General features: G+C 43.3%; 1 protein-coding gene across 5 annotated transcripts in view; it reads right to left on the reverse strand.

Annotated features, from left to right (window-relative positions):
• LOC102180704 (schwannomin-interacting protein 1) overlaps nucleotides 1-19,435 on the reverse strand; it is a 151,372-nt gene that overhangs the window by 33,763 nt on the left and 98,174 nt on the right. Inside the window, exon 1 of one of the 5 annotated variants that reach the window (XM_018048356.1) lies at nucleotides 17,244-17,739. The exons of the other annotated variants lie outside the window; for them this stretch is intronic. Coding sequence (XP_017903845.1) covers nucleotides 17,244-17,321 — 78 coding nt within the window. The 5' untranslated portion in view covers nucleotides 17,322-17,739. Of the gene's footprint in view, nucleotides 1-17,243; nucleotides 17,740-19,435 lie in introns of those variants that run through there. 5 annotated transcript variants of the gene reach the window in all.

The raw sequence follows: 19,435 nt of genomic DNA on the forward strand, positions 1-19,435 counted from the left end.
ACGATCACTAGTCTAGGAAATCGCCCTCATGGTACTAAATGGTAGTCATCAGGATGGAACTACAGCTGACTCTTGAACAACATGGGTTTGAACTGCTCAGATCCAGTTACAGAAGACTTTTTTCAATAGTAAATACTACAGTACTTCACGATCCATGACTCGTTGAATCTGTGAACCGCACACAGGCATGGCTGACTATAAGTTACAGGCAGATTCTCTACTGTCCTGAGGGTCGATACCCCTAACCCCTTGTTAAAGGGCCACCTGTAGATTATTTGGTGCTTTCATCTTTCTTCTTACCTGCTAGATATGACAAGAGTAAGAGAGTAAAGGACAAGCACTTTGTCCTAAATCAAATCGCTTTTATCTTAAATGAGGGCTCATGTCTTTTGCCTTCTTTACATGGTCCCTTTCAGGCCACTTTCTCTTTGGCAGGAACATTAATTCATTCAACTGACAGGCACCAAGCCTCTATGAGAGGCAGGAGCCATATTGTGACGCTGGAAGCACGGCTCAGGATGGATAGACAGAGCCTCTGCCCCTACCCAGCTTACAGTCTTGGTGGGGACACTTGTTTTTGTTCAATATCCTGATCTCACCGGGTTTTTTTTTTTTTTTTTTTTTTTTTTTTTTTTTTTTTTTTAATCTTTATTTTAATGCTTCCAACATGACCCCCCCCGCCCCCCACAACTCTCTGGTATATGCACCAGCATCCTAACACAGTGCTTGGAATAGCTGGAGGATTCTCACTGGACCCATCTGTTTCATATTTTGAAGGGAGGTCAGATCCATGTGCATAGGAACAGAATTTGGTAAACTACACTACTGGGATAATTTGGATATGTTTACAACCCTTGGCTTCCCATAAAAGTCCCATAAAAACTCACCATGCTGAACTTCTAAACCCTTTAAACAACAGGAGAGGAGATTAGACATGATTTCCTTAGTTAAAAACAAACCCACAAAAACCAAATATAATGAGTTGGATATCCTGGGGTGAGAATGAGATTTAGGTTTTCTGTTTTTGTGGGGTGAGGGGGGCTGTGAGAAGCACCATTTTAAGTTTTGAGCAGGGAGCTGAAGACGATGCTGACCAAATTATATTACACAACACAACTCAGGTGATGGGGTGTGGTCACAGAACACCCCATCACCCTGATTCTCCCAGGAGGAGGTCCTGGAGCCACATTTGCTGCCACTAGTACCCACAAGTTACAGAGGAAGCTCTGATCCACCATCTGAGCATCACTGTCACAGTAATGACATGTACAACCTATCGTAAGGGCAGGCTGAAAAATGGCTTCATTTCATCCCCAAGTGAAGGGCAATATACTATAGGCTAAGGAGGCTATTTACATGGTAGTTACGTTCAAATTTAAAATTAATTCAAATAAAAAATTCAGTTTCTCCAGTCATACTACTGCATTTCAAGAGCTCCAGAGCCACAGGTGGCTCTAGCAGATACCATATTGGAAGCTCAGAATAAAATATACGACAGCGCAGCCCCGCTAAGACAGCGTTAGCTTCAACAGTCTGCATCAGAATTTCCTGTAGAGACTTAAAAATGCACATTCCCATCGCTTCTGAGCCGTCTGGCTAAGATCAAGTGTAAAATACACACTCCTAGTCTCTAGCACCGGATATTTAGTTTCAATAGGCTTTCCTTCTAGTTCAAGGAAAGCTCATCTTTATTTTCCTTTTCTCTAACATTTAAAAATTCTTGGACACTATAACCATTCTTTCAACTTTCATATTTAGCAATTATATTTAAATCTATCCATCTACTCAGATATCTTCCTATTTTGTCATGTACCCATGGAACTGTGTCATACTAGCAGCTATAGTGTGTGTGTGTGTGTGTGTGTGTGTGTGTGTGTGTGTGTGAGACACAGCCACAAGATGAACAATTCTTCGTATAGTCACAGATGTGATGCTGATCTCATCTGATTACTGGGCTAGTACAACACTGAGCCCTGAGAAGGTAACCACAAGGCTGTAAAGGGAAGTAAAGAATGCTCTTAATTTCACTAACCACTTGCAACTGTATTTTTGGAAACCTTAGTTAAAGCAACCCACCCTTCCAAATATGCGGGGCTGGTACTTAACTGGTGATCGTCCTGCCAAAATAGAACCACACTTGACATCTTTACTTAAAACCAATTCATTTCAAAATCCCAAAATCTGCTATGCAGATTTAACATAATCAGTGAACTTATTTCTGAATCCATGTAACAGACACGAGAGATTATTACTTAATGTCCTCTACAGTCAGAAAACTGCTGAGTGGGATGAAATATCCAAATATAAAATTGGTAGATCTTAAATAAGTGTTAATGACCAGGATTGTCCAACATTATCCTGGGGTCTGGAAGAAGTTGTCTTTACAGAAAGCACCTATCCCGGGTGTAAAGGTATTAATATACCCTTGATTCCATGTCTGTCTCTCCTGATTTACTTGGTATGTTAAAGTGATAGATAGTAGAGAAGGTCTTAAAAATATTCTTATCCATGTTAATTCCAATTTTAATACCAGAATACTTAATAACTGTTTAAAGAGGCCTGTTTTATGAATGGGTAAAGAACTTGTGGTACATTTATACAAAGAAATATTACTCAGCCATAAAAAGGAACAAATTTGAGTCAGTTGCAGTGAGGTGGATGAACCTAGAGCCTCTTATACAGAGTGAAGTAAGTCAGAAAACGAAAAACAAGTATTGTATATTAATGCATATATATGGAATCTAGATAAATGCTACTGATAAACCTAGTAGAGAACACACTTGTGGACACAGTAGGGGAAGACGAGGGTGGGATGAATTGAGGAAGTAGCATTGATACACACACACACACACACACACACACACACACACACACACTATCATGTGTAAAGTAGTGGAAAGTTGCTAAATAACACAGGGAGCCCAGGCAGGCACTCTGTGATAACCTAGACGGGTGGCATGGGGGAGGGGAGGGAGTTCAGGAGGGAAGGGATATACATATACATATACATATATATACATATATATATACATATATATGTATATATATATACATATATATGTATATATATATGTATATATATATATATATAAAAACTGATTACATTGTTGTCAGAGAAGGCGATGGCACCCTACTCCAGTACTCTTGCCTGGAAAATCCCATGGACGGGGGAGCCTGGTGGGCTGCAGTCCATGGGGTCACGAAGAGTCAGACACAACTGAGCAACTTCCCTTTCACTTTTCACTTTCATGCATTAGAGAAGGAAATGGCAACCCCCTCCAGTGTTCTTGCCTGGAGAATCCTGGGGACGGGGGAGCCTGGTGGGTTGTCTATGGGGTCGCACAGAGTCGGACACGACTGAAGCGACTTAGCAGCAGCAGCATGTTGTTGTAGGGCGGAAACCAACATAAAATGTAAAGTAACTTTCACCAATTAAAAAAACAAATAAAATTTAAGAAAATAAAGAGGACTATTTTGTAATACACAAATGTCCCCCCCTTATCCTCTTCCCTCTCTGGATCAAGAAGAGTGCAGGGGCTTCCCTGGTGGCTCAGTGGCAAAGAATCCACCTGCCAATGAAGGGGACATGGGTCTGATGCCTGAGCTAGGAAGACCCCACACGCCACAGGGCAACTAAGCCCAAGAAACATGACGACTGAGCCTGTGCCCTAGAGCTCTGGAAAGGCAACTCCTGAAGCCTGCGCCCTAGAACCTGTGCTCTGCAACAGAAGCAGCCACTGTAATGAGAAGCCTGGGCACCAAAATGAAGAGCAGCCCCCACTTGCCACAACTAGAGAAAAGCCCATGATGCACTGAAGACCCCAAACAGCCACAAATTAACAAATAAATAAAATAATAAATTAAAAAAGAAAAGTATGAAGAATATACAAGTCGCCATAATCCCACCACTGAGACGCAGATCCTGCTAACATTCTGGTAATTTCCTTTTAGTTTTTTTCTAATCTTGTGTGTATATTTTTCTCTTTTTTATAAAATTGAGATCACATTGTTTATTATACTTTGAGAATGCCCTCATTCATTCAAAATCCTTTAAAGATACAATTGTAAATGGCTGCATGCCATTCTATCCTCTGGAGTTATCTTCTATTGTTACCCATTTGGGTTGTATCCAATTAAAAATGACATAGAAGCTAGCATTTTTACATCAGTCCTTGCCCACATGTCTGATTATTTCCTCAGGATAAGTTCCTGGAAGTGGAATTACCAGATCAGCTGAGTGTGAACATTTGTTGAGGCGCTTGACACATTTTGTCACATTGCTCGAGAGGAAATCTGTTCCAATTTACATGCCCACCAGCAACGTGAAAAGGGTGCAGCTTTCACTATATCCTGGCTAACACTGAGTATTTTCACTTAAAAAAATGCTATCGTTTTTAATTTGATGGGAAAAAGGGCTATCCTTTTTATTTTCTTTGATTACCAGTGAGATGAAATGTTTACATTTTTTCAGTTAACATACTAGCTTTTCTGGAAACTACTTACTATGAGTTTTGCTTATTTTTCTATATAGGTCTGAGAGTTCTGCAGATTTTATAGTAAGCATATGATTCATCTTTTTGAGTTTGCAACCTGTTACATAGTTCAGTCAATAGTGCGCTCCGTCTGAAGTGTCTGCTGGCTCTGTGCTTGGAAAATCCTTCCCAGTCCAGAAGTAAGGGCTCCCGCTTGATGCTGGAGGATTCAGTGAGAAAACTTACGTGAACTGCTTAGTAGCAGTGTCACGCGAGTGTATGTTCCTCGGTTCTTTGTCTCGTAACAACAAAGATTTGGAGCGACGGACATAAAAGCCCTCGGTGCGTCACAGCTCTCGGGTCTTGGACAAACCGTGTTATAGCTCTTAGACAAATCAGTGTTACAGCTCTATTTTATTTAGAAGATAGCAGGAGAATCCATCCTTGAAGCGTGAGGGCATGCCAGCCCAAAGACTTGAAGGGAAGAGAGTGGAGGAGCGTGCAGGGGAGAGGGAGACAGAGAGGGAGAGAGAGAGAAAGAGCGCACGCACATGGGAGAGAGAGAGAGACAGAACGTGCTTTGGCTCCTCCTTTTATAAGTTTTTTCCTCCCCCCGGGCCTGCCCTGTGCAAATTGGGCTCAGCCAGGAGTGCTGTTTGTTCTGCCTGAAGTCTTCACTCTGGTCCTCGGACCTTCTTTTGTTCTATTTTCGTGGGCTTTTCCCCTCCTTGTCTTTTAGCCACCACCATTTTGGACTCCTTTTCTCTATTCTACCTACCTAACAGTAGTACCTGCCCTGTGGTAATGTAAATCTGCAGTAAATAGTAGCTGTTATGATTAATCCTCCAACCATTCTTGCTCTGAAGATGAGGAAACAGAGGCTGAAGGAGGATTACCCTACTATTAGATAGAAGAGCAAGGATTCAAGTCCATCTTTCTGGGGCCACATCTCCCGGCCCCTCTTCCACACGGATTAGTCGAGTGTCCAGGCGGACACCAAGCTGGAGACAGATATGTATCAACTTCTTTCCTGAAATGGATGTGACGCCTTCTCAGAAAAGGAGAACACACCTGACTTTAAAACATATACTCTGCATGGCTAATCATAACCACAAACATTTACAACACAAACATCTTCTCATCGGAGCCACCCTCTTGTCATCACTGCTCAATCTTCCTTCTGGAACAAATGTGATTCCTAACATCTCAAATTTCTATATTCAACTGACTAGTAAACCAGTTTTTCTCTTAAACTTCAACAATTGAAACCCAATTTCCTTCCAGTTGCCCACATGTATAATGTATAATGTGTGTGTATGTGAAATGGAATATTCCTTGCCATATCAGTAAACAAAGGATACCACAGTCCTCAGCAATTGCGGCCCTCTAACATGAGTTGGTGAGCCTTGAGGAAACTCAGGAAGGAAAGAATTATCTGCCACCTAGCAGCCATCAGACTGCAGCCACTCCCTACGCTGAGCCCTAGGGAAACTCGGGAAGTGAACTGGCCCCAGATAGCTGAGGTGCATATCAAAGGAATGATTTGAGTGAGCCTAGACTCTAGCATCTTCCCATACATAGAAAAGTGCTAAATTCCTTAATTTGGGATATCTGGTTTTCTTTAATTAACAGTCATCTTTTGCTGTTCAGATCATCTGCCCTTTATTGCAAAACTTTTCTTTATAATTGAAGGATAATTGCTTTACAGTATTGCATTGGTTTCTACCAAACATCAACATGAATCAGCTGTGAGTTTACCCATTTCCCCTCCTACCTGAACATCCCTCCTGCCTCTCTCCCTATCCCACCACTCTAGGTTGTTACTGAGCCCCAGTTTCAGTTCCCTGAGTCATACAGCAAATTTCCATTGGCTATCTATTTTACATATGGAACTGAACTTCCCCTCAATGCCTGCTTGGAGCAGTTCTCTCAGGGTTACTTGAGATGCTGACTACTGGGCTTAAAGTCCTAAAAATTCCCACCAAATAAAACATAACTCTCAACTTCGAGGTTGTAAGTATTTTTTAGGTCTCCACGTGTGTGCACATATAGTTCCGAGGTTCTTTTGTTCTCTAAGGAATTATACCTGCACGGCAATTATGTCCTGTAAGCCACCAAAGCCCAAAGATGCCCCAAGGTGAAGAACAGCAAAGTGTACAGGAAAAGGAGGAGGCTAGCACACTCTCCGACTGTGTTTATGGCACATTGAGTCACGTCCACTCCTAAAACAGCCTTGGGAAATACTGTCATAAAACCAAAGTGAAACATCTAAAATCGATGTTGCTAGCAAAATGCAAGAGGGCACCTAAGGAGGAGCGGTTCATCACTATGAGACAGAATGGCTCTCACGACCCTCATCAAGAGTGAAAATGCTCTCACAGATTCACCACTGTCCAGTCACAGGCAGTTTTTGTCCTCGCCTGTCACCGAATTTCCCACTGCCACCCTCTGAGCCTGGGCAGATAAGGCTCACAGTGGCTTTTGAGGGCACCCCGCGAGCAGAGATCTCAGAACATGGACCACTGAGCCCCCTCAACACTCCAAACACCGGGGCTCAGCCTTTCCCATTGTGTTCTGTTGTAATTCCCCAAACTCAACAAGAATCAAGATGAGTGTTTGGTAAAAGTAGTGCTCAGTCATGTCCAACTCTTTTGCGACCCCATGGACTGTTCAGTTCAGTTCAGCTCAGTTGCTCAGTCGTGTCCGACTCTTTGTGACCCCATGAATCGCAGCACGCCAGGCCTCCCTGTCCATCACCAACTCAGGAGTTCACTCAGACTCAAGTCCATTGAGTCAGTGATGCCATCCAGCCATCTCATCCTCGGTCATCCCCTTCTCCTCCTGCCCCCAGTCCCTCCAAGCATCAGAGTCTTTTCCAATGAGTCAACTCTTCACATCAGGTGGCCAAAGTACTGGAGCTTCAGCTTTAGCATCATTCCTTCCAAAGAAATCCCAGGGTTGATCTCCTTGCAGTCCAAGGGACCCTCAAGAGTCTTCTCCAACACCACAGTTCAAACGCATCAATTCTTTGGCGCTCAGCCTTCTTCACAGTCCAACTCTCACATCTATACATGACCACAGGAAAACCATAGCCTTGACTAGACGGACTTTAGTCGGCAAAGTAATGTCTCTGCTTTTGAATATGCTATCTAGGTTGGTCATAACTTTTCTTCCAAAGAGTAAGCGTCTTTTAATTTCATGGCTGCAGTCACCATCTGCAGTGATTTTGGAGCCCCCCAAAATAAAGTCTGACACTGTTTCTACTGTTTCCCCATCTATTTCCCATAAAGTGATGGGACCAGATGCCATGATCTTCGTTTTCTGAATGTTGAGCTTTAAGCCAACTTTTTCACTCTCCTCTTTCATTTTCATCAAGAGGCTTTTTAGTTCCTCTTCACTTTCTGCCATAAGGCCGGTGTCATCTGCATATCTGAGGTTATTGATATTTCTTCCAGCAATCTTGATTCCAGCTTGTGTTTCTTCCAGTCCAGCGTTTCTCATGATGTACTCTGCATATAAGTTAAATAAGCAGGGTGACAATATACAGCCTTGACGAATTCCTTTTCCTATTTGGAACCAGTCTGTTGTTCCATGTCCAGTTCTAACTGTTGCTTCCTGACCTGCATACAGATTTTTCAAGAGGCAGGTTAGGTGGTCTGGTATTCCCATCTCTTTCAGAATTTTCCACAGTTTATTGTGATCCACACAGTCAAAGGCTTTGGCATAGTCAAGAAAGCAGAAATAGATGTTTTTCTGGAACTCTCTTGCTTTTTCCATGATCCAGCAGATGTTGGCAATTTGATCTCTGGTTCCTCTGCCTTTCCTCTCCCCATAGACTGTAGTCTGCCAGTATCCTCTGTCCATGGAATTAATTTCCCCAGGCAAGAATACTGGAGTAGGTTGCCATCTCCTCCTTCGAGGGATCTTCCCACCCCAGGGATTGAACTTGTGTCCCCCTGCACTGGCAGGCAGATTCTTTCCGTTTCCGAATGTGGCCCATCCCAAGTTCTTTTCATACTTTCTTTGGGATGCGGCTGCACCCAGTCCTTACATACCTGTTACCCACACCCCTCCTCTGGTCCTGTCTTTGTCTCTTTCAGTTCTGCTCACCTTGCTTGTAGCGTCTGGTCACTGATGCAGGAGCTACCTAGTTTTCCACATGCTGATCTTATAAATTTATAGGCACAAAATTGCACATTTCTAAACTTTATTTGACAAACTATTTTTGTGAGGGCAGCTGCAGGCCCACCAGGGTTCTCAGAAACACACAACATCCTGCGCCCAAGCCTATAGCCAGCTGGTGCTCAGGACACTGCCAGCAGCTGCTTCCTTCTGACCTCTCCACAGATGCTGGTCCCATGTAGCCAGAAAGCGCCTGACCCAGAGGAAGGGGTTCCTTAAACTCCCTAAAGCAGGAAGACACGTAAGGAAGCTTGGCTTAGAGAATCAGGAAGAACAGTTGATGCAAATGCTTAGAGAATCAGGAAGAACAGTTAATGCAAATGATTCAGCGGCACTTTGGGAACAAGGTAGATGTGAGCTTAGGTGCAGTGACAACCTGAGTCTGGATGGGATTCAGTTATGGGGAAGGAAATAGGGGAAAGGAAAGCATTTCTCCCTGGTTTCTTGTTTTCCATCTCTTTCCTGAGTTGATCTTCCCCTCCTCCCCAGCTCCATGGTTTCCTACTTCTACCTGTTCACTATGGGAACAGAAATGGCCTGTTATTATTGGATATGCTTATTTTACCATGCTGTCTCAGTACAATTCACTATAAATCCTGTAAGATACCACTTCCAGCAGCCTTCTTCCTGCCTTGCTAAGGTTGTTAACTCTGTCAGGGCTTCTTATACCTCAGGGTGCATACCAATCACCTGGGGACGTACATTCTGATTTAGGGCCGGGCTGGAGAGCTTGAATTTCTTTTTCTTTTTTAAAATTGGGGTATAGTTGCTTTGGGCTTACCAGGTGGCACCAGCGGTAAAGAACCCGCCTGCCAATGCAGGAGATGTAAAAGATGTGGGTTTGATCCCTCGGTTGGGGAGATCCCTGGAGGAGGAAGTGGTAATCCACTCCAGTATTCTTCCCTGGAGAATCTCATGGACAGAGGAGCCTGGTGGGCAACAATCCATAGGGTTGCAAAAAGTCAGACATAACTGAAGCGACTTAGCCCACATGCAAAGCTGCTTTACAATGTTGTGTTAGTTTCTGCTGTACAATGAAGTGAATCAGCTATATGTATAAATATATCCCCTCCCAACCCCCTCTTCCATTCCACCCCTCTACGTCACAGAGGTGAGCTCCCTGTGTATGTAGCTACTTCCTACCAGCTATCTCTTTTACACACGATAGTGTGTGTATATATATATATATATATCAACCCCCTTCTTGAGACCTTGCATATCTAACACGCTCCAGGAGTTGCAAGGAGTTAGGGGTCACAAAGAGTCAGACACAACTAAGCAACTTCCCTTTCACTTTTCACTTTCATGCATTGGAGAAGGAAATGGCAACCCACTCCAGTGTTCTTGCCTGGAGAATTCCAGGGATGGGGGAGCCTGGTGGGCTGCCGTCTATGGGGTCGCATAGAGTCGGACACGACTGAAGCGACTTAGCAGCAGCAGCAGCAGCAGCAGTAGGCTCACAGAAGGTCCTCTCTCCCTCTCTAAGCTCAAGAAGCCTCCAGGCAGGAATGTTCCTTCTCCATCTTTCACCAAGGTGTCCCACATAAGTCTAAGGAAATGTCTGTTAAAGTGATGATATAAACATTTTCCACCAATGGGGAAAAGGAAAGCAATGTGCCATTGAGGATAAACCTCCTGAGAGCTGGCAGCTGCATTATTCCAGGAGCTGATGAATACCCTGGTCCCCCAAGGCCCAGGAAGAAACTTGGGCTGTAGGGACCTTGCATGCCAAATGGGGAATTGCATAGGTGGGTGCCAGCACAAGGTGGTTGTCTCTCTCTGTTCACAAGTTTCTTTAAATCAGTAGTGCTCAAATTTGATTATGCATGAGAATCACCTGGAGGGTTTGCAAAACCATACACTATTTCTCTGATTCAGAAGGTCTGGGGTGGGGTTGAGAAAGTGCATTCCTAACAAGACCCGAGATGCTGCTGGCTCAAACACCTTGAGAACCATGGCTTTAAATATCTGAACTGATCAAGGAGCTACACAGGGCACAAAGCTGGTACTTCTTCAGTTGAGCACAGCTGTGTTCCCTGGGACTGTCCAGATTCCAAACCCAGGTGCACTGCATTGGTAGCTGTCTGCTCTCTGCTGAGGCCTTGACAGGATGCCTGTTTTGAAGCAATTAATGTGCCCGTTGCTTCAGTGCAATCTATTGACTAGTGATATCTGGCATCATTGCTATTAATAGCATCTACCAGGGAATGCAACTGGGATTCTGGAGCTCCCTGCAGAAAAGAACTCTTTCTTTAGGAGAATAATAGTGACTCATTTCTCTCCTTAAGAAAGGAACTTTTACTCTAAATTTATAGGCAGCATTCAAGTGCGAAGGAGTCTGAGACTTTTAAACATTAGGAACCAGAAAGGACAAACTATTTGTTAATTCGGAAAATTTTCTTTTAAACAAAAAATAAAAACAAACCCCCCTAAATATTGATAGCATTTTCTAATTATTTTCTCACTGAAACAACTACGGGTTTGTCACAAGATCAAAATATGAACACAGCATTTTGTAAGAATACAGGTTGTATGCTTTCGAATGGCCAAGGGCAGAAATACTTGCTCTGGGCAGGTTATTTCAAGTTCTTGCATCTGATTTCATCCCCTGGGAAGGCCTTTACGATTCTTAGTGGAAATGTAAGTTAAATAACCAAGTATCTTCCCATTGTATCACTGAAATGGATATTAAATCTGGGTGCTTTTCGTCAGTTTGTCTTTCGGACATTTTCTATTTCAGACACTTACACTAAACAATCCAGAAAAGTTTCCTGAAGTGCCGTTGAAATCTCTTATCTTTGCATCCCTACACTGATCTGCCTAAACAAGTCCTCTGGACTAGATGTCAGGCCGAGCTGTTGAGCAATGTTAAGGTCTGGGTTTGCTCAACATCAGTACTCAGGAGAGAGCTGCCCTTGGATCAAGTCCAGGACGGGTATCCAAGCAGGGCCCAGGAGCCTCCTGACACCTATTTTACTTAAAAATTTGCCAACAGCAAAAGTGTTGGGATATCAGTCCAGACGATGGAGATTGTTTTCTTTTTTTTACTCTTGGTTAATCCTGAGGATGGTTTGGCCTAATTACTGCATTTCTTTTCCTCCAGCTATTGGGAGTGGGTATCAACGAAAGAAGGCAGACAGAAATGCTAGGTGCACCTTGAGCTCTCTCCTTTTCTCAAATGACTGCCTTCAGAGACTACTTTTAACAGGACAGTGTTATCTGGGACTCTATTTTTAACAGGCACCATCTTACAAGTCTGTAAAACCATCTCGGTCATTCGGTATCAGTGTCAGAACACAACAGTTCAAAACACCACTGCAAGGTGATGAAACGGCCAAACTACACTACAATCAGCCACAAGAAGCTGGGTCCCCTACCTCCCATGTCAGGGTGGGCTGCCCATGTGGGGGGGTTGAACACATGTGCATGACCAGGAAGGAGTGCAGGAGCCCAGAGCAGGGCAATCACAGCCAGGAAGACCCAAGTTAACCTCTTCACTGTGACACTTAATAGTTCAAGTTATGAAAACACTTTAAGCCCCAGTTTCTTTTTCTGGAAAAAAAAAAAAAAAAAAAAAAGGGATAAAGATACCTTATTTTTTAGGTTGTATTAAGGATGAAATAAAATACTATATAGAAAGTACTTGACCCAGTGTCTGACCCAGAGAGAAACTCATTAAATGGTCTAGTTGTTAATATTAAAGGGAGGGGTGGGGTAAGTTGCTGAGAAGAGTGGAGAAAGGGATGCGCGAGATCCAGAAATGTCCAGAACAGACAGATCCATAAAGACAGAAAGTGGATTAATGATTGTGGGGGGTGGGTGGGTAGGAATTAGGAGTAATTACTAATGGGGACAGGCTTATTTTAGGAGGGGAGCTGATGAAAACATTCTGAATTAGATAGCAGTGGTTTGTAGAACCCTATGAATATAATGAAAACCATCAAAGTGTACACTTGGAAATGCGAATCTTAAGGTATGTGAATTGTATCTCAGTTAATAAATAAACTGTACTCTCCCTCCCACAAACTGTGTGTGTGAGTCTTTTTCAAACTGAGACAAAATCCACATATCATATATCCAAAAAATTTATGGGTTCTGAAAGAACTCATTCCCTGATCACGCTGGCTCACCGAGGTGTACCAACCAGGTGATAAAATGCAAAGAAGCCTGAACGAGGAGCCAAGAGGCTTCATATTTACAAGACCTAAAACCAATCCGGCCAATTTCTCCCTTGAAAGAAAAGGAGACTCTGGCCCAGAGAGTGGAAGAGACTGTTCCTGGGGGGTTGAGGTGGGGCCGTCAAGGGTTCAGTAACTTAGCGGAGTTCCTCAAGCGCATTCAGCCTCACAGATAGGAAGACGTGAGGGTGCACAGAGGTCGACGGCTGCTTTTCCTCAGTAATTGCGTGGGGCGGGCAGAGCTCTTGTCTGGAATGGCAGCTGGCATTCTGTGTTCCTGTTTATTGCAGTTTATCTCAAGCAGTCATTTCCATTCACCTTTTTAAAAAAACATGAGGCGCAGCTGTGGCTTCACTTTAAATATTGTTCCTTCCAGCCTTTTAATTTTTTCACGGGCTCCTCCCTAATCTTTCACCATAATTGGATGCACCACACTGGAGACGGCACCCCGGAGAAACAAAGCCTGGCGAGCCGGCTTGCCCATCCTCCAACCACACACGGCTGCGGCTGCAGCTCCTTCTGCCAGGAGTAGCCTGGGGACAGAAAGCCAGGCCGGCTTCCCTGTGTGTGCTCTGCTCTGGCATGAAGTGGGAGCCAGTCCTCTGCTGTATTTCATGTTAAATTTTCTTGATTTCCCCACCCCTCCCCTCCACTGGAACAATCTGGATCTGTCCCCCGCCCTGAGATGGCATGGGCTGTGCCTTTTCTAGGTCCACACTGGCCATCTGAACGTCCCTCCAGGTGGCATCAATTTCAGGGCAGCCTATTTGTGTATCTCCCACGTGGACTGTAAGCTCCCGGAGGGAAAGCCCAACCTCCCTTCTGTGATCCTGGCCGGAGCACAACGCCAGGGACCCAGGAGGGCTCTTGGTGAGTGACAGCTGAAGGAATCAGGACACTGACCTGTGTGCCTTTGTGTCTTGAAGACAATGGGCTATGTGACCAAAGGGCCAGAGGCTGCTCAGAGCAAGGCAGGGCCATAATGGACTGAACGTTCACACCTCAGATTCTGCCAAGGTGTAGGCTTTCCTTTCTAGATACTCAGCTATGTTTTCCGTTGAGTACAGTCTTACTATTGTTACTGAATAAACCAGAGGTTCTAAATGAAACATCTTTCTTACCAACAGGACCTTCCCTAAGGAAACGAAACAGATGCATACTCTTTTCCTTCCTCTGCCTGGGTGGAATCTAATTTCAGTCGTAAAATGACCTTTCCTCTGAAGGCTGTTTGCCTGACTTTAAAACAACCTTGTAAAATAATCCCTATACACAGGGCGGTATTTATTAGTGCAACTGGTATAGGAAATTCTATTGTACCCAGGCAGGGATATACCAATTTTCAAATTGTTTTGGACAACTGACCTCAGAATATAAGGAGGTGAAAGAAGAAGTTACTAAAACTTTTGCTTTTGGTTATATTTTAAACAGCTTAGTTTTGAAAATACCTATTTGTGTACAGTCAGTCCTCCACATCTACAGATTCTGCATCTGTGGATTCAACCAACCACAGATCAAAAATATTTGGAAAAATACTTCCAGAAAGTTCCAAAAAGCAAAATGTGAATTTGCCATGCTATTTGTATAGTATTTACATTGTATTTATAATTATTTATACAGCATTTACATTGTATTAGGTAGTAGTAAGCAGGCTTCCCTGATGGCTCAGTAGGTAAAGAATCTGCCTGCAAAGCAGAAGACACAGGAGACGTGGGTTCAATCTCTGGGTCAGGAAGATCCCCTGAAGGAGGAAATGCCAACCCACTCTAGTATTCCTGCCTGGGAAATCCCATGGACAGAGAAGTCTGGTGTGCTACAGTCCATGGGGTCACAGAGTCAGACATGACTGAGCACTCAGAGGTTAGAGGTGCTATAAGTAATCTGAAGATTATTTAAAGTATACAGGAGGATGTGTGTGTTACATGCAAATACCGTGTCATGCTTGAGCATCCTGGGATTTTAGAATCTGTGGGGATCCTGAAACCAATCCCCCGTGGATACCAAAGGCCTAGTGTATACATTTCATACACACAAGATGGATTTTTACATCAGTATATGTGTAATTATGGGGCTTCCCAGGTGGCGCTAGTGCTAAAGACTCTGCCCGCCAATGCAGAAGACATAAGAGACTCAGGTTCAATCCCTGGGTCAGGAAGATCCCCTAGAGGAGGGTGTGGCAACCCACTCCAGTATTCTTAGAGCTTGGAGAATCCCACAGACAGAGGAGTCTGGAGGGCTATGGTCCATAGGGTCTCAAAGAGTTGGCCACAACTGAAGTGACATAGCATGCATGTGTAATTATGAGTGGGATACGTGTATGTTAACGGCTTAGGTTCAAAAACATTTTACTGATAAATATGAGATCAAAAAAGCCTGCAGACCACTGCTTTATGGCATCTAAGTATCTAAGTTTTCTACTTAGTAAACCAAACAGCAAAAAAAAAAAAAAAAGAAAGAAAAGAAAAAAGAGAAAGAAAAAAAGTTAGAGGGGGAAGAAACTTAGGAAGGTTCTAATTAGGAAAAGTGATTTTTATTTTGGGTAACTTTCTTATCTTTTGTGTTTTAAAGAAGGCCTATATCATCTGGTTTCACTAGACATTCTTAATGAAATGGTTAATAGTTTTTTTTTTTTTTAAAGCATAATGAAGCCTTCATAGTTCCATGATATGTATACATTTGAAAGCACTTCGCCTGGGAAAGGTAGATAAAGCTAAAATGACTAGAGAACGACTCTCAGATTTAGGGTCCAGAACGACACATACTGATCTCTGGGTGTTTCCACACCTAGAAGTTTCATCTAGTAGTCTTCTATACTAACCTCTCAGACACAGTTTCTCCTAAAGTCACGCATGGTGTGCTACCGCCTTAGTGAGATAAAGGGTGATACAATGCAACTCTCTTTTGTTGTTGCAGAGGTGTTAAAGCTACTTGAGCATCTCATGTTTGACACTTCAGTCAGCATTGTTATCACGGAGCCCGCAGATCACGGTTCAGTCATTCCTGGCATCTGGGCTCTCTCTGTTTCTAAGCAGATAAAACTACAGTGGTCATTACTTTACTGTTACTGCAGTAGCAAACTGTACGTCTTTCATTTCTCCTAGGTGAAAACCGACCCACACTTTCCTTTTTGAGAAATGCTGTGACAAAGAAAATGTGACCAGTCCTTTGGCACTGAATGCAGAGGCAACATGAGACCTGTGTACTTGTTCTACTGGGCTGGGAAAGTGACTCTGACTTCTGAGCATCCCAAGTATCTTTTGCACACCCACTTCCGGCAGGAGGGGACATCAGAGAAGTGTCAGGGTTTCAGGACTCTGAGCATTTATCCTCTCGGGCCCTCATTTCCTTTTGGGGATCACAAAGGACAAAACCCACATAGAGCAACACTGTAGGTCATTTAAACCTCTTTTACAAATTTAAGTTTCAGTTTCTGAGAAAGAAAAGAAACTATTTGAACTGCCCTAAGAAATAAAGGATATACTTAAACAGCCCCCATACTCACACACAATTATGCATATAAGATCTAAACTGCCATATTTTACATTATTATATAGAAAGATCTATTAAGACAGATAGATCTTCTATCTCAATCTAGGGGAAAAAAGTGACATATTTGATCAAATTAAAAATTTAGGAGCAAATTCTACTGTTTTAGGTCATCTGCTTCTGAGGGAAAGAGGTCTTTCTTTCTAGGCCCTGATTTTTCATACTGTGCTGTGTCGTGACCTACACTTGACTTACAGGAAATAATAAGGGGGAAGGACATAGTGTTTAGCCTTCTGTGGACAGACAAGTACATACTGGCAGTTTAATTTCATGACCTCACCCATATAACTAAAGCTATTTTTACTTGGGGCTGTTATTATGAAACTATTACCATATAAAACATACCAAAAATATATTTAATGACTTGCAAAAGAAAATGCAAGCTAAGAATTAGAGGATACTGTACCAGTTTTTTTTAAAAAACCCCACACTTCTCTTAGTAAAACTTCATAGTTTTCATTGTTTAAAAAGATCAAACTGAAAAAAAAGGTCAAACTTAGAAAGATGGATTAAACATGCTAGTACTTATTTCTTGCAGGTGAACTGTCAACATGTCAATAATTTAAAATTTTATTCCTTTCATAAAAAGCCTAACTAGAAACTAAAAGCATAAGAAGTTTTCTTCAACTTCAGGAGAACAACATGTGTATTCTAGCTACTGCTATAATATATTAATGAATACAAGCTGAAAAAAGCAGAAAGAAGTACTCTCCCAACTTAATGCGTTCGATTCTGTGCATTGAGCTTTCTTGAATATATTATGGCAATGGCCACTGAGTGTGGAATCGGGCCACTCCTCAAGGGTTATCATTCTCCCAGTTAGAAAAATGGTCTGATTGTTTACAAACAAAAGAGCTCTCCCCCTTACCTTTTTATAATTCCCCTCCATATCCAATGGGGATTCTTGACTGATGATGTCATCCATTCCATCACTGTCCAAATTCATCCTTTTAACTCTTTACAATTAAGAAGTAAGATCCCATGAATCCTGATAGGCTGATGTGCCGCTGCCCAGGACCCTGGTTCCCGCTCATGCTGACATGGAGAGCCAGCTAAGAGTCTGTGTCCGGCTGTGTGTGACCTTGCCCCCTTCTGTCCCAAAGACACCGCCCCAGCCGGCCTCCCTGGTCTGTTCCGCGCTCCGGCACAGGGGCAGCTGCTGTTCTCTATGGCTTACTCTGCCCTGACACTTGGCTGGTTAAGAGTTCAGCCTTTCCACATCTGCTGTCACCTTCTTCCCCTGAGCGATCCTGCCTGGATGCCTCTCCCCAGCACCTTCTCTACCCTCAATCCAGGAAAAGCCAATTTAACCCCTGAACTTCCCGCTTCAGGGCTGAGTGTGGATAAGAGTTCTGGAGGAAGCCAGCAATCTTATTCTGAACTAGGGATAGAGTGTACGGGATAAAAATAGATGCAAAGCCCTGCCTCGCAGACTTCACTGGCGAGTTAAAAGCCGGGTATTGCATGACAAAACCAAACAGTATAATTTAAAAGTTAACCTGTAAGACAGATGTTTGCCTTTTCCCCCTTGCCTTTTTCCTATAACCAATCATTTCTTCAAATCAAATGTGAAAGTCTCATCTTCAGGGAGAAACCACAGCACAAGAATGAAATTCTTCTCCAACACAGACAGGGACCCCTCTGCCCATGGAATCATTGCTTTGTTCTAGTAATACAGGCAGGAGAAAAAGATCCATCAACTTTTCTCTAAGAGCCGGTGGCGGGCTTTCACAAAAGAGGACGTTCCTTGCTGCTGCTCTTTCTACCCTTTTCCCATGGCTTTTGGCTTTGTTTACTGGCTTTACGTACAGAGAAGGAAAAGGCCCACAGCTGCAGGATGTTTTGATGCAAGAAGCAGGCAAACAAGTGCGCACACAAACACACGAGCCTTGTTATCAAGTTACTATGGCCATAAACTAAAATATATACGCGGTATTGTTTTGAAAGTTACTGTGTGCAGGAGAAACAGGTCAAAGAAGAATTCAAGGGCCAAGGCTCCATTTAGCAGCATAATCTTACAGTCTGACAGGCTTAGACAGGAAGCAGTAATTGTACCAGTCAATAGGTTTTCTAATGTGAATTCTTGACCAGCTTCAATGCTGTTAAGAACAGAGTTCTAGGGCAAAATGCTGTTCAAGATAGCTTTTGGCATCTGCACCTCTGCTGACATGCTCACATCACTTTAGTATTTTCTCTCCACAAATTAAAAAATAAAATCAATTTGTGGAAGACTTGTAGGATAAAGTTGTCTTAATGTGGTTTTCTGTAGCACTATTTCCATAAAGCAAATACTTTCCTCTAAAGCCCCTAACTCAAATCCAACCCCTGCTTAACTCTACTCTCATCCCCCACCCCAGGTCCTGAGACTGTCTTGCGCCTTTGTCAGACAGTCTGATGGAGTTGTGTCTCCCAAGCCACGCTTGTCTTTGGGCAGGCCTTCTCCCTGGCAGAGATCTCCCCTGTCTTAACTCTCCTCCAGACCCCAGGACCCTTGCTCTGGACAGGGGTCCCAGTACACCCTCCAGGCCTGAGAGGTCATGCTGGTCACTGAGTGCTGCCATATGGTGGGTGTTCCCAAAGCCAAAGAATTTTCCAGAGGTAAGGCTTTGGGGTTAAAATAAAAGATGCTCGACTTTGAAGGACCCTCTGCATACTAAACTCTGCCAAAGGAGGCTAGTTAAAATGAAAGAAGCACACATCTTATTACATGATATATATTAACACACTTTCCAGATGGCGCTAGTGCTAAAGAACCCGCTTGCCAATACAGGAGACATAAGGGATGTGGGTTCGATCCCTGGGTTGGGAAGATCCCCAGAAAAGGGAATGGCTACCCACTTTACTATTCTTGCCTGGAGAATCCCATGGACAGAGGAGCCTGGTGGGCTACAGTCCAGGGAGTCATAGAGTCAGACATGACTGAAGCAACTTAGCACACATGGCATACCCTTTATTGGGGGTTGCTACAGGCTAGGTACTTTACAGGTGCCTCTTACATTTGTCTTTAGTCCTCGCAGGAACCCTCTGAGGTAGATATTATTATATCAAACTGCATTTCAC

The sequence above is a fragment of the Capra hircus genome, chromosome 1 (genome assembly GCF_001704415.2).
Source record: "Capra hircus breed San Clemente chromosome 1, ASM170441v1, whole genome shotgun sequence".
Classification (NCBI taxonomy): Eukaryota; Metazoa; Chordata; class Mammalia; order Artiodactyla; family Bovidae; genus Capra; species Capra hircus.